We start from the raw sequence: 15,329 nt of genomic DNA, 5'->3' as shown, positions 1-15,329 counted from the left end.
TGCGCCGCTTGCGGTGACCGACTTAACAATAGGTAGCAAAACTTTGAGGTCATATGACTCAGTAAGGTCATGGACCATGAATCACATGACATTGTCGCTGTGAAAGCTAAAACTTGTCAATCCGTTCGAAAATGCTGGAATCGGCGAGCTGCTCTCGGTTTCGACCACATAAAATGATTCTAATTGTTCCGTATTTCATCGGTGCACACCAATAAACATGGACAGGAACGAGAAGAGACCACTCCTCTCGCGGCAGAGGAGTCTAGATGGAGATTCGTACACCCATAGTTCGAAAACTCGCCGGATGGTGGCTTGCGCAGCAGTACTACTGACTGAAACGTTAGAGCGTGTAGCATTCTACGGGTTCACTTCCAATTTTGTACTATTCCTGAACCATGAACCGTTTTCCTGGCTCGCACAGAATGCGGCCAGTACGTTGTTTTTCTTCTGGGGTATACTATACGTTATGTCGGTTTTTTGCGGTTGGTTGGCCGACACAACTTTGGGTCGATTTAAAACGATCGTTCTTAGTTTACTTATTTATATGGTAGGGATAACGTTTTGGCCCGTACTTGGCTATGCAAGTTTCCAGTGTAAATATAACAATGACAGGAAATTCCTCATCGGACTTTGCGGGCAGCGTGACTGGATAGATGTAGACGGTTCGTGGACGATGTTTGAAGAATACTGTGCCTGGGTTGTCATTTTTGCTTTGTTTATCACTTCCGTCGGAGCAGGTTCTGTCAGAGCTAATCTAGCACCCTTTGGGGCTGATCAGGTAAGCTATTGTTCCAAAATCAAATGTTTAAAGCTTAAAACCTTCTCACTTCAAATAAACCAAAAAAAAGTCATTAAACATATTGATTACAAATAAACTTGAATTAAATTTCATGAAATCAGCTCCTAACTAAACTAAATCTTTCACCGACACACAACAATTTTTTTGTGATTTAAAAAAAAAAATTGTGACTTGCGTGAAGTTAAATGTCACATGAGCAGGTCTAGAATTAGTCCAGGTATTCAGTTACATGTATTCAGAACATACTGCCGAAGATCCTGAAGTGGAAATGAAACAATTTCATACAATACGTACTTCATAGATAAGTGGTGGGTAAAGAAACATTGAAAAAAACACACGTTCAAGACAAGTGGTTTTCAAGTATTTGCAACTTTTAAAAAATTATTCATGAATGAACAGACTGTTATTAATCACCAATTAGTGATGATTCATGTTTATATCTGTTTGTATTCTTCTCAAGTCAGACCAACTGTATGCTAATTAACAACAAATAGACTGGAACTTTCTTTCTTTTATTACCTGTTCGAAATAACTATTCTATTACTCAGGCATTGTATGCTAATTTATGCCAACGCATTTATTTTTACACTGCTTCTGTAATTTTTGATAAATTTAACATTTAATTGATAGAAAATGGTAGTGCTAAACTGATTTGGATAAAATATGTGGAATTTCATGAAAACAACAGTTTTGTGTTGTTTCGGTTGTTGCTGTAATTCATAATCTGAGCCACAATCCAAACAAATATCCAAAATGCAAGTTTATCTGGAATAACTCCAGCACTGTAAACAAATTCATTTAGTGCCAAAACAACAATTTTATTGTTTTTGAGAACATCAATAATCTCGCATATTTTTTTACAGTTGAACATTTTTAATATTCAAAAGTTCTGAAACCCCATTGTTTATGGATGCATTCGATTGACTCAACACTCTGAATTTGATTTTCAGTCTGTGTAAAATTGTTATTTTGTTTGACATCAGTGCGCACCTGGGATATAAAGAATTTTGAGAAAAGTATGCAAATGAGATCATGCAAATGAGTTCAGCAATTTAACTTCATCTGTAATTTTCAGTTTAACCATGTTCATATCTGTTACATATGTTCCCACACAGTTCCCTCTATTCCCCATCTGGAAATGCTTATTGTATAAGTTGTTTAATGGCAATCCGCAAAGCATGGTGACTTTGTGGATTACACGGTCACAGTTGTTTTGTTCAAGATTTTAATCTTTTTGGCAGGATGAATCCTCTTTTTCACAGTTTTACAGGACATACCGTTATTTATTACTATGTGCTATTTCTTTTCAATATTTTGTGATGTTTTTGTTGCTGGCATGTCAAAATACTCAGTGTTTTTAATAGTCCCTGTTATTCCTCGTGAAACTATATAAAAACAATGTTTCTTTTTTGAAGGTTCAAAATGTTTTAAAATTTGTTGACTGGTTGAATGTATAATAGTGGGATTATTACGAGGATACCTCAAAGTATGCACTAAGACAGTACAGCGGGAGTAACGACCGATGTGCAGCGGAGATTCGATGCGATGGTGTACTGTTTGAGTGCATACTTTGAGGTATTCTCGTAATAACCTTATTATTATACATTTTTCCTTCCAAGGATACATCATGGGAATGCCGAAATCCTAAATGTTTCGAACAGAATCAGTAAACTTCTCTGTATGGAGTCCGGTCAAACCCTGGTGGCAGCCATGTTTGTTTTTATTATTAGAGGACGCTTACGTGCATAATCATTCCATATTTGGAATTTGAATAGAATGAAAATACCTCGTAAAATACCGCACGCTGTAACTTATGGCGTTGTGGTGACAGAATTTTTCCATATTTATGTTAATACTAATATTATAATAATAACTTTGCAAATAATGCTGTATTGAGAACAATGTTGTGCTTTTAATTTTGTACGTGTCGTGGTCCATTATAGTTTCCACAACGGACACATAAGTGTAGTGCAATTTTCTGCCCTAAGTACAAGCGAATGGCGTATCTCAGTACAAAATGTGTTCGGTGGTTAGAACAACCTGTTTTAAAATTGGTAAAGTAGTTTAATTGAATTTTAATATAAATAGATTACTAAATCAACAATATTCACAAATAACTTCTGTTTTTATGGTTTTTGATGAGGCTGACGACACATACACACTGATACTAAATCTATTATAATAAGTTAATTTTATACATGCATACTTTGGATCGTATCACAGATAATATAGGTTCTGAAAAGTGTCAATAGTTTATCTACCCACTACAAGCATTTGTATTATAGATTGTATTTCATTTCCAGACCCAGGATAAAAAATGTAATAATATGTATACTCAGCTGTGTCTGAAGGAATGTGTCAGAAACTATGAAAAGACAACTGTGGTTAAAAAACAATAAAGATGCTTCTTTGCTTTTTGATTTCTAAGTGATTTCAAACAAAGATTCCCTTGTGCACAGCGTCATTAAATATCACCATACATTGATATCAAATCAGCATATACTTGTTTTATAAATTCTTGTACTGTACCTTTTTGTGCTTCGCACACGGGAGTCAAAAATTAACTTACTGTAGAATACTTTATTTTCGCTTGGAATTTATTTTCGCTATTTTCGCTGAAGGGATGATTCCGTGAAAATAAAATCCAGCGGATATACTTTTTTCCCTATATTTCACATTAAACTCATGAAAAATCAGTGAAAATAAATTCCAAGCAAAACGCCCAAAAAGCCTTTTCAGCGAAAATTAATTCCAGCAAAAATAAAGTATTCCACGGTATATGCAATGAAAGGTATAGACTTGTAATATCCATCAATCCAACTTGTTATCACATGACCAACTCTGATTACCCAATCACGGAGGAAATACAATTTTTCTTTTTTAGCATATGCTAATTTATTCTGATTACAAGTCAGTGGTCTTTGCGCAGCAGGTGATCAAATGTCATGTGAACAATCAATGTACTACCGATAATATTATGATTGCCCCCCCCCCCTCCGTGATGTTTACAATAGTTTGCATTTTCCTTTTTAAAACTGTTGCTATACGTCAACCCATTGCCTCATTTGCACAGGTTTATGCCTGCATTGGTGTGTCCGAACAATATTCTCTCCCAAACTTAATTCACCTGCATTTCTACTAGTTTTTGCTTGCATGCTGATTCTGCATAAAATTACTGCATGTACTTGGCTAGCTGCATGGAATGCTGGTGTCAATATTTGTTTGAACACCGATCCTGCCAGTGCCATGAACTTTTACAATGACTTGACCGAGTAATTTGGTTAAAGGCGACAGTTATTGTCTCATGAAACGGTGATTAATACATGTATGCGCATGCTAATGCTGTAACGTTCTTGTCTAAAACGTGAATAAATAAACCAAAATGTTTATCTCTCCTTTCAGGTGAAACACGAAGGCCCCGAAGTGACGAGAGCTTTCTTTAATTGGTACTACTGGGCTATTAACGTTGGTTCGTTAATTGCCCTCGGCGTTGTAGCGTACATACAACAGAACGTCAATTTCTTCCTTGGGTTTTTACTCCCAGCAGGAGCCATAGCTGTAGCGTTTATAGTGTTCTTTCTCGGCAGAGTGTGCTACGTGGTGAAGAGGCCGGCCGGCAGTGTCTTGACGAATACTTGTCGGATTATCTGTACTGCGTTCCGAAACAGAAAACGAAGACAGGAGTATTTAATTGATCAGTAAGTTAAAAATGCTAATGTGTAAATACTTTTGTCGTTTGCTTGTCCTTTTTATTTGCATATTATCGACTCTTTTACTGTCAACTTTTGTCACCTTCCACAATATACTTCTGTTTAGTCTGCATATTAGCAACTCTTGTAAATTTTGTCATTTTCAACAAAATAGCTGTATCTGTGCATATCAATTAGGTAATTAGCATATTAACTTTTGTTACCTTCCACAAAGAAGTTATTATTTAGTACATATTACTTAATAGATGATTTGTAATCTTCAACCCTTTTACTCCCATAAAGTTTTGTCACCTTGCACAAAATAGTTTGATTCACTGATTGTGCATATTAATTAGATAATTAGCATATCATTAACCCTTTCTTTACATTGATAAATTTTGTCATCAGAATTCAAAATCTTTGCATACACATAAACTGTAATCGTATATGTCATCGTAATAACCATAAATCTATATTTTTACGGCCGTCAATTTGATTGTGTTTCTTTGTTTTATTCTGCCTTTCAGTGATTCCTATGATCTGAATCCCTCGCCTTCGTTTCTTGACATGGCAAAGATACGCTATGGCGGTTGTTTTCACGAGAGCAGCGTGGAGGATGTGAAAGCATTAAGTAAAGTTATACCGGTGTTTATTTCACTCATTCCGTACTGGATGGTGTACTTTCAGGTAAACTTTTAGTAGCACATTTGTGAATCTGTATCAGTAGTCATATGAGGAGCATTTTTTTAAATTACCAAAAATGTGGTTATTCGAGCAGAACCGTGGAGTGTTCGGGAAAAGTCCAAATGTTATTTTATGATTTTTCATTTTGTTACCTTGTCCGTACTATCAAAGATGGAAGGGAAAGGTATATTAAGGGAAAAATTTTGTCCGGCGTTGTCGTCGTCGTTGTTGTCGTCGTCGTTAATAATTGTTATTGTGTGCATAATAACTTTACTAATTCTATTCCAAACTTTATCAAACTTGGTCACATTATTCATCAGTATAAAGTCTTCCCTGAGTTTGAACAACAGATGTCCTGTATGAAAATATCATGCAAAAATTGAGAAAATATGATAAAATATTTTCAACTTGACTGTTTCAAATTTTCGCTGAAAAGGCTTTTTAGGCGTTTTGTGTGGAATTTATTTTCACTGATTTTTGATGAGTTTAATGTGAAATATAGGGAAAAAAGTATATTCGCTGGATTTTATTTTCACGGAAACATTCCAAGCGAAAATAAAGTATTCTACAGTAAGTTGATTTGCATACAAAGCAGAGCTTGCAACATGATTTTTTTTTACTTTCATATAATACAGTAGTCACACAATGAGGCAGTTCATATTTGTCTCAGTGAATCATTAATATTTGACAGACACCTGTACAAAATACTTGGACTAAAGCCAGCTAAATTTTTCTGTTATCTTGCATGTTTTATGAATCTATTCACATCTAAATGCAGCACTTTTTTTTTTGCAATGAGACATTTGTTTTTATTCTAAAATATCTGAATTACTTTGAATAAAGCTGGAAATTATGTTCCTTAAAATAATTAAACAAATAAGGCATGTTTTTGTAAGATAATTACATCTTTTAAGGACATTCGGTAGACTGATTCCCCACTGTTGGTTCAACCCCAAAACTTGTTTGTATTCAAAATTAATTATGACAATGCATATTTATATTGAAACAAACTATGATAAAGGGAATTATATTATATAACAAAGGGCAAGGTCACCAGAGTTCAACTATGTTTTAGTAATGATATCAAAACAAATATAACCATGAAAATTGACTGTCAAGCAGTCTGTGATCTCAAGATGCCTTGTCAATGCAAACCATCAAATGTCTGTGTTACTATAGTAACCATGATCAGTGTTACACCTGATCAAATTAAAGTAGACATCACTGCCCATGATAAAAAAAAAACGTTGAATATACTGGGAGCTTGCATTTTGTAGTTGGTGGTTTGAAACCTAAAATTGTTTTTTTTTCCTTTCTTAGATGCAAACTACATTTTTGTTACAAGGTTTACATATGAGGGTATCTGGTCCGAATGAGAATCTGACGACAACACCATCGAACATGTGTAGCATTGAGCATGAACACGATTACCCAGACAGTGTTATACATTTTTCTAAAGATTTCCAGGTAGGAAATTTAAGCTGTAATTCGTTCGTCTATTGACGCTGCGGTTTCTTTTGCTGATTTTGTTCTGATTTATATTGCCTGATTCAAGTTTTAAATTTCAACTTACCCAGCAAATATTATTACACTATTAATATTATTACATGAATATATTGCCAAACATTACCAGATTACTCCTTCCAAGGTATGTTTTTTCACGATATTGATTTGTATTTTTATCAACTGTTGGCTCTGAATGCTAATGGCCACCATTGTAACAAGATGTTATGTTGAACTATGACCCTCCCTCATGAATATTAAGTAGCTAGATTACTGCGCTTGTTTATTGTCTTGTGAGCCATTGATGGACGCAGCATGGTCTGTATTTGTTTACCAACTATACAGAATAAACCCAGTGAGTTACACCATAAGGTATTCAGTTATTAATACCGTTAAAGTCCTAATATAAACCGCATACGTAATAGTAACCGCACCCCCAATTCCGGCTTCGGGGTTAATGAGTTCTTAACAAAAATAGAAAACTTGAAAAGTATCTATTACTAACCGCACCCCCAATTCAACAAGACCGTGACTGACTTCGATGTTTCAACCAGCTGTTCCAAAACGGCATTGTTCCTAATCCTATTCATTTGTTTCGACAACATGCCTAAAAATATTCACACCTATTTATTGTTTAGCGGTGATAAGATGTCAGACAGGCAATGAAACTGCTTTTGTTCTGGCGGCGACCTCTGTCAATACTCTTTCTGAATATGTCTGTGTTTCGTAAGTTTTAGACAATGAGCTTTTATCACCGTAAAAGTGTTAAACTGAGCATTGAAGAATAATTTATCTTTCGAAAACAAATAATTTCTTGATTTAAAAAAAAAATCATGCCGTTTTCCCATGGAAATCAAAGGCAAAAGATCGCACTACATTATCGGTAAATCTCTTCCGTGTTGCGTTCACCATGAGGTCGCTGAATTGTCATTATCGATAGCATAGAAGAACGTGTTATCCATGCTATCGATAAAGAGCCATTGCTCGAAACGTCTAGCTATTTTTAATAGTTATTTAGGACTACGATTACTAAATATTATCTTCTATATATCATATTTATCAGTCCAAGCAGCGTTTATTTATTTATGAACTGTCATTAACATATTTAAATGAGCTATGTAATTTAGACACGTGGGCACCATCCAGCATTTTGATTGGTTAATTAGCGACTTGACCTATCCGGTCAATAATACGTCACGTGAGCATTCAAAAGCATGGCGGATATCGTATCGGCTGTTTACATGTGACTGAAATCATTCGCTTACGGGGAAACTAAGTTGAATTTTACTTGCATTTTATAACAATTCAACGAATTTATTTTTCGTGCGTTATTGTAATCACTACTAAATAATAATCACCAATATCAACACTTCGAAAACAAGTAAGTTATTCACTTGTGACCCGCAGCATGGCCGGATCGAGCTTACCGTTCTGTGATCATTTGCTACTAAGCAGTGCATTCGTGTTTTTATTTGAAACTTCTGTTAGAATTTACTTTTCGTTACCAAGAAAATTAAAAAAAATAAATGCATATTACATTAAAAATACTGAGTATTTTTTGTATCATGTGGAAATTTTTTTTGATTGACTGTAATTTTTCAACATTTCGTAACGCCTATTTTAGAACCAAAATAAGGCCTTTCACTCTTCCCCGACGCCTATTCAAGAGATTGTACAGTGTATTGTTTGTTTTGTGCATGTGTTGTGGAAAAAAATGACCACGCCCATTTAGTGATTGCAATATGTACGTAATAGAAACCGCACCCCGAACTTGAGCTTTTGATCCCAATTTTTAAATTGATACATTGTAATATAAACCGCGGTTTATAATAGGACTTTAACGGTACATGCAAGCAGCATTTGAAACAAGCGTCTGTAATGGTATTTGTTTCTATTATCTCAGTTTCCTGCAGCATGGTTAACGCTGTTCGATGTCGTACTTTTACTAATACTGATACCAGTTATGGATCGGGTAATCTATCCCTGCTTAGACAAACGTGGCTGCCATTTATCCATGTTGAAGCGGATTGCGATCGGGATGATATTTAGTGTACTTGCCATGATATGTGCCGGAGGTCTAGAGATCATACGGAAGAATTGTTGGGAGAATGATGACGATTGCAAGTGGACTGAAGAGATCAGTGGAACGGAATACCAGGCGGCCAAGCTGTGGATATTTTGGCAGATTCCCCAGTATACGTTGATTGGTATTAGTGAGGTGTTTGCTAGCGTAGCAGGTAAGTTGGGAATTAGAAGATTCACCAGTGATTAATAAAATGTGGTGGACGGTGATTACTGACAGATAGTTTTGGCTTTGCAACTCTCCATTGACCTCACCAATTGATTTGTAGCTTTCATTTTATTAGTCCCCCCTCGGACAAAGTCCGAAAATGGGGACTTATAATTCGGTCTCTGTCTGTTAGTCTGTGCGTCCGTCCGTCCGTCCGGAGTCATATCTCAGAATCCCTTGGGACGATTCCGTTCATTCTTTGCATGTGCCTAGTACTTTATGTGGGACATATGCACATGCAGTGGTTTAGCGATTCGATTCAAAATAGCCGACTGGCAGCCATCTTGTTTTTTGAAAATGTTGTATTTTGGACATCCTTTCTCAGTTTTGATTCAAACTTGGTACATAGATTATACATGTTAGATTACATGTCCATGACGATTTATTTCACAATTGGATCAAAGACGGCCGACTGGCAGCCATCTTGTTTTTTGAAAATGTCATATTTTGAACATGCTTTGTCAGTTTTCGTTCAAATTTAGTACTTAGATCATACATGTTAGGATACATGTCCCCGACCGTCCATGAGTTCCTGAGTCTGTCTGTCCGTCCGACCGTCAGTCTGTCCAACGTCATATTTCAGAATCCTGTGGACAGATTCCGTTCATTCTTTGCATGTGCCTAGTACCTTATGTGGGACATATGCACATGCAGTGGTTTAGCGATTCGATTCGAAATAGCCGACTGGCAGCCATCTTGTTTTTTGAAAATGTTGTATTTTGGACATCTTTCTCAGTTTTCATTCAAACTTGGTACATAGATTATACATGTTAGATTACATGTCCATGACGATTTATTTCACAATTGGATCAAAGACGGCCGACTGGCAGCCATCTTGTTTTTTGAAAATGTCGTATTTTGGACATGCTTTGTCAGTTTTCGTTCAAATTTAGTACTTAGATCATACATGTTAGGATACATGTCCCCGACCGTCCATGAGTTCCTGAGTCTGTCCGTCCGACCGTCAGTCTGTCCAACGTCATATTTCAGAATCCTGTGGACTGATTCCGTTCATTCTTTGCATGTGCCTAGTACCTAATGTGGGACATATGCACATGCAGTGGTTTAGCGATTCGATTCAAAATGGCCGACTGGCAGCCATCTTGTTTTTTGAAAATGTTGTATTTTGGACATGCTTTGTCAGTTGTCATTCAAACTTGGTACATAGATTATACATGTTAGGATACATGTCCATGATGATTTATTTCGCAATTGGATCAAAGATGGTCGACTGGCAGGCATCTTGTTTTTGTTTTTTTTATGCGGTATCTTGGGCGTGCTCTGTCAGTTTTCATTCAAATTTGGCACATACATGTACTTTATACATGTTAGGATGCATGTCCATGATATTATATATATATATACCGGGTATATACGTACTACAGGTAGACCTCTTGCAGATTTGTTCATTTTCTAATAATATCTTCAACTCCTTATATGAAATGTATATTGCTAACAGAGGATGAGCTATCTACGTCAATCATAAATTCTCTTTATTATCTTCCTCATCAAGACATATTTTTGAAAAATTGTTTGAAAATCTTGCTGTGAATAGACGTTATCAATGTACTGGAAAAGACTGAAGTGCGACATGCACACGAGTAAATAACTAAATAATAATTATTTTACTGTTGTTGTTGCAGGACTGGAGTTTGCTTATTCCAACTCACCCAAGTCAATGCAAGGTCTTATAATGGGACTCTTCTGTCTCTCCAGCGGCATTGGCTCATTCCTCGGCTCAGGACTACTTTTTTTGGTCTCGCTACCGAAGATAAACTGGATGAAAAAACTAGATGGCGGCAACATCAACCACAGTAACTTGGAAAATTATTTCTTTCTTCTTGGTGGAATACAGTTTGTTACTTTATTATTTTTTGTGTTCTTAAGTCGAAGGTCCAACGAAAAGGAAAAAAGCGATGAAAGGGAGAGAAGTGGAAGAATAAACGATTACTTAGGGGAGTCTAGCACCCCTAGGTCCTCACAAAGAGAGAGATACAGTTCGTATAATAGTTGAACAAATATATACTTTGTAGCAAGTATTTCAATATTACACTTGCTTTATAGGGTAGTTGAAAATGTGGCTCATTTTCACATAATTTATGTTCCAAAGCGATAAATCCACAATTTAAAAAAAAATTTGGATACAAGAAAATGGTTTGTTATTAAAAATTGGACGACTCCCTTGTTCTTGTAGCTACATTCATTTTTGAGGGTATTAGTAGATTTTGTTTTTAGCTCCGCTGTCAACAAAGTCGACACAGTGGAGCTGTTCATATTACTGATTGTCTGTTGTCGTTGTCGTCGTCCGTCGTCAACTTTACAATTTCAACTTCTTCAAAACCGTAAGTCAGAATATTTTTACTGAATATTTTGCAGGAAATGTATGTTGGTTGTGGATAATGGGGACACAATTTACAACAGTACTATAAAGTACTTTATTTTAGCTGGAGTTAATTTTTGCTGAAAAGACTTTTTGGTTTTCTGTATGTAATTTATTTTCACTGATTTCTGATTCTGATTGAATGTAAACTATAGGAAAAAAAAGGTATATTCGCTGGATTTTATTTTCACTGAATCATTCCTTTGGAGAAAATTAATTCCAATCAAAAATAAAGTATTTTACAGTATAGTAGTATGATAAGAGTGTGACAAGAGTATAATCATGAACGAAGAAATTTTTTTTTTTTTTATACGAGCATTCTCGGATAATTATGCTGTATTTTCTTGCCATAAAATGAATGAACACATTATGAAATCCACCCACTAGGTATTTATTAAAAATTGCAAACACTAAATAGTGTTTGTCACGATTACAAGATCTTACTGAAAATAGAAATGTTCACGTATCATAAAACTGGGTACACCACGTGACAGGATCACTCAAATGAAGACGGTGTGTGCAGATAATTAAAACTTGTTCAACGCAAATTGCGTTACTTTGCTGTGATTTACTGTGATTTGTTGTGAATCTCAAAGAAGTTTATTCTCTGAACAAAGATCTGGAGAAATTATTTTAGTGCCCGACGAATTATAAATATGTCTGTCGTTATTTAGTTTCGGATTCAAACTTCTGCATGAATAATTAATCATATGACATAATGCTTTGTGACGAACGTTTGTTTCCTGCCAACCATGAGTGAATATTTGTGGTAAAAATATTAATAAGCATCTTGGATATTAATCCTTGGATTGCAATGATTTTTTTCAACTAAAATTATTGTGCAACATTTTTTAAGATACTTTTCCATAATTTGTTAATTTTGGACAAAAAGGGACATGCTTTACGACTGCCAATTGGTTCTGACAAAAATTGTTAAAAAAATTATGAAAAAAAGTAATGCAAGATTATTTTATGAAATGTGACAAAACTTGAAGGGTCAAAGGTCAAATAGCTTATAACTACCTTTTCATACATAATTGAATCCACTGTATTTTGGTTGTGACTATTTGGGTGGGGTGGTAGTAATGGTGGTGGTTGTAGTGGTGATGGGGGCGGGGCTGTTGTTAATTTATAATTTATTTAGCATGGGCAATGTTTTTGCTGTTTTTATTTCAGTCATTTGATAGTAGTGTTTACCTATATGAAGGCTTACAGTATGGTTTTCTCACAACTTATCATTCTTATTACATTTGTATCACACATTTACCATATTAGGCTTGTTTATTTATTGCATTGCGGTCACATATATATCAATTTCGCATCACGCATAAATTATATAAATTATATTTCTATCACGTTTACAACTCGTATTTGCATTTCAACCACTAAAGTAGCGCTCTACTTTGAGAAAAAGCAAACATCATTGTATGACTTCTACGATCTCCTATGTCTGTGAGTTCATTTCTTTAACCTTTTCACCACTAGACTTTCTCGCCCAATTTATTCGGCACTTTTTTTTTTTCTTATATTCTTCATTATTTCTGAAAATGATCCCTAATTTTAGCACGGACAGACAAAATTTGAATAAATTTTTCAGTTTTTACTCAAAAAATTGTTGCTATTTACTATAAGACTATAAATGGGACTATTTTGTGAATTTGAGATGAAAAGAGGGAACTCGTGGTGGAACGGTTAAGGAAATTATTTAATATTAAATGTAAAATAGCATGGCTATTTGATCACCAGAGCACTGGAATAAAATTCGCGATCAAAATGCGCGATATGTAAACGTGATAAATGGGCGATGGTTTGGTTTTTGAAGAGAATATGCAGGTGATTTAAAGAAAGTAGTTATTTGATACACACATTTTTGATTGCCTGTGGATGTAAAAAAACTTTTAGAATAAATTGTAGATTCAAATTCAAACAAAAGGTGGTGATTCGCTATTGGCTAGTTTGCTGCTGATTGGAAGTAGCTAAGGTAATTTTGAAATTATATTTATTCGCACATCCGAGGTCAAAATCACAGATGCTGTGATTGGTTGAACGTTTTTTAACTGCCATTTTAAGTTTCTAAATGTCATTTGTACATTGATAAATTAACCGTAAACCACATCCATAGGTAATCCCAAATGAATGTACTGTATTTACTCTATTAATAGCACATGCACTAACATAAATTATGGAGGTGTTTGACTGTTCAGAAAATATTATGATTCAATATACAGTAAATGTTTCTATTGGGTTTACATGCACTTTTATTGAAGGCGCGCTTGGTTATATGTACCATCAATATTGATAATGTTTAACAGAGAATCAAGAGAACCACAATTATTTCTGTTTCTCATTATTTGTTGTAATATTCTTGATATTTAAATTAATTTGGCATAAAATACGCACAAAAGTATTAAATGCACTGTTTACAATAGTTGCTATAGAGACGAGATTCAGTCTGTATCATTACACAACTGTATATATACCAGCATTTCAATCCAAAGACTTGTAAATACAGCATAAATAAAACTAAAAATGTTTGTTTTTTATAATTTACAATTATATAAACGAAAATACATGTAGATGGAAGAGTAATAAAATTATTTTTTTTGGAGTTCAAGAAGCATTACATCTTTTGTTGATTGCCTTTTGATCGTGTATGCTAGTGTGTCAATCATATGTACAGTTTTTTTTCAGTTTGCCACGTTCTACAAAAAAATAAAATTTAGTAATTAAAATTTATCATTAACTTTAAAAAAAAATGGCTGGTTGTCGTAGATATTATAAATTAATTGTTCTGTAGTATACTGAACAATCATGTTTTTGTTTGTACAATAGCAAGGAGCAAATATTTTGACAAAACAAAATTAAAAATTCATAAATGTGTAACTTTTAATATCAGAGTCCACTTTTGTTGACTTTCAGAAATTAAACCAACATTATTTTTTTTCAAAAATTATAGAAAAATGTGCAAAATAAATCAGTTATCACGAAAAATTATAGTTTGTGATGGATCTTGAAAGTGAAGTGTAATTTTAATTAAGTGTTCAAGTTCTTCCAAGCAACTACAAAGCATCACAATAACAAGAAGTGGTGACTTTGATTCAGGTGACAATCAGTCTGACTTGATTTATAGAGGGGGGGGGGATAAATACTTACTGTGAAAGACTTTATTTTAACTTTAATTTATTTTCGCTGAAAAGACATTTTTGTGTGCTTTATATAGAGTTTATTTTCATTAATTTTTGATGAGTTGAAGGTAAAACATAGGAAAAAAGGTATATTCACTGGATTTTATTTTCACTGAATCATCCCTTCAGCAAAAATAGCGAAAATTAATTCCAAGCGAAAATTAAAGTATTTAACACTATAAAGAAGAATTCTTAGTGACTGAGACAGAAATATTTACATGTGTTCGATATGAAACATGACAGATGAATTTTACATGTCAAGGTTGCCATCTGGGAAGAGTGTCCTTAATATACATGTAGGTGTACAAACAAGCTTGAAACTTTTACCCGTACACGACAATGACAAAAACGTGTATTATCATCGATCCAAGATGGCTGCCTCATCAATCTGAAAGGCATAGCTATCCTTGTGTGATCTGATCCAAGATGGTTGCCTTGGTGATCTGAAAAATATAACTTGGGTGGTTTGATCCAAGATGTCCTCCTTGTTGATCTGAAAAGTATAACTATGGTTTTGTTGTACATGTACTTGAATATTGTATTCATCTGTGAATAAAAGACGTTTTTGTATAGTTCTGGCCTAGTTTAATTCTCATATCAAAGGACGATGGTTGCTGTGTTGCATCATGTTTGTTATGGGTCCCATGCGACGTTAACACAAAATCCAGACATACACAGCAAGACAATAACTTAATGACTTGTAGTAGATCGGAAAGGGGGGGGGGCAATTGGCTGGTAAAGGATTACACATGTGCTTTCTGAATTTCAGGGATATTATGTAATATTCATCAAAATCTGT

General features: G+C 34.6%; 1 protein-coding gene across 1 annotated transcript; it reads left to right on the top strand.

The window, feature by feature from the left end:
* The first annotated feature begins 91 nt into the window (after positions 1-91).
* On the top strand, positions 92-15,102 carry LOC100371088 (solute carrier family 15 member 4-like). The gene is made up of 6 exons (XM_085491131.1): positions 92-778; positions 4,202-4,497; positions 5,016-5,175; positions 6,493-6,639; positions 8,579-8,912; positions 10,609-15,102. The coding sequence occupies exons 1-6, from the start codon at positions 218-220 to the stop codon at positions 10,977-10,979; spliced, it is 1,869 nt and encodes a 622-aa protein (XP_085347257.1). The 5' UTR covers positions 92-217; the 3' UTR covers positions 10,980-15,102.
* The last annotated feature ends 227 nt before the right edge of the window (positions 15,103-15,329 follow it).

The sequence above is a fragment of the Saccoglossus kowalevskii genome, chromosome 16 (genome assembly GCF_978046115.1).
Source record: "Saccoglossus kowalevskii chromosome 16, keSacKowa6.1, whole genome shotgun sequence".
Lineage (NCBI taxonomy): Eukaryota > Metazoa > Hemichordata > Enteropneusta > Harrimaniidae > Saccoglossus > Saccoglossus kowalevskii.
The sequence above is the reverse complement of the archived record's forward strand: the minus strand, read 5'-3'. Positions and strand labels throughout refer to the sequence as shown.

Excerpts from the sequence above, each read along its gene's own strand:
- LOC100371088 (XM_085491131.1), top strand. The coding sequence starts at position 218 with ATGGACAGGAACGAGAAGAGACCACTCCTCTCGCGGCAGAGGAGTCTA. Across the intron at positions 779-4,201 it reads CACCCTTTGGGGCTGATCAG|GTGAAACACGAAGGCCCCGA; the intron begins GTAAGCTATTGT and ends CTCTCCTTTCAG. Across the intron at positions 4,498-5,015 it reads CAGGAGTATTTAATTGATCA|TGATTCCTATGATCTGAATC; the intron begins GTAAGTTAAAAA and ends TCTGCCTTTCAG.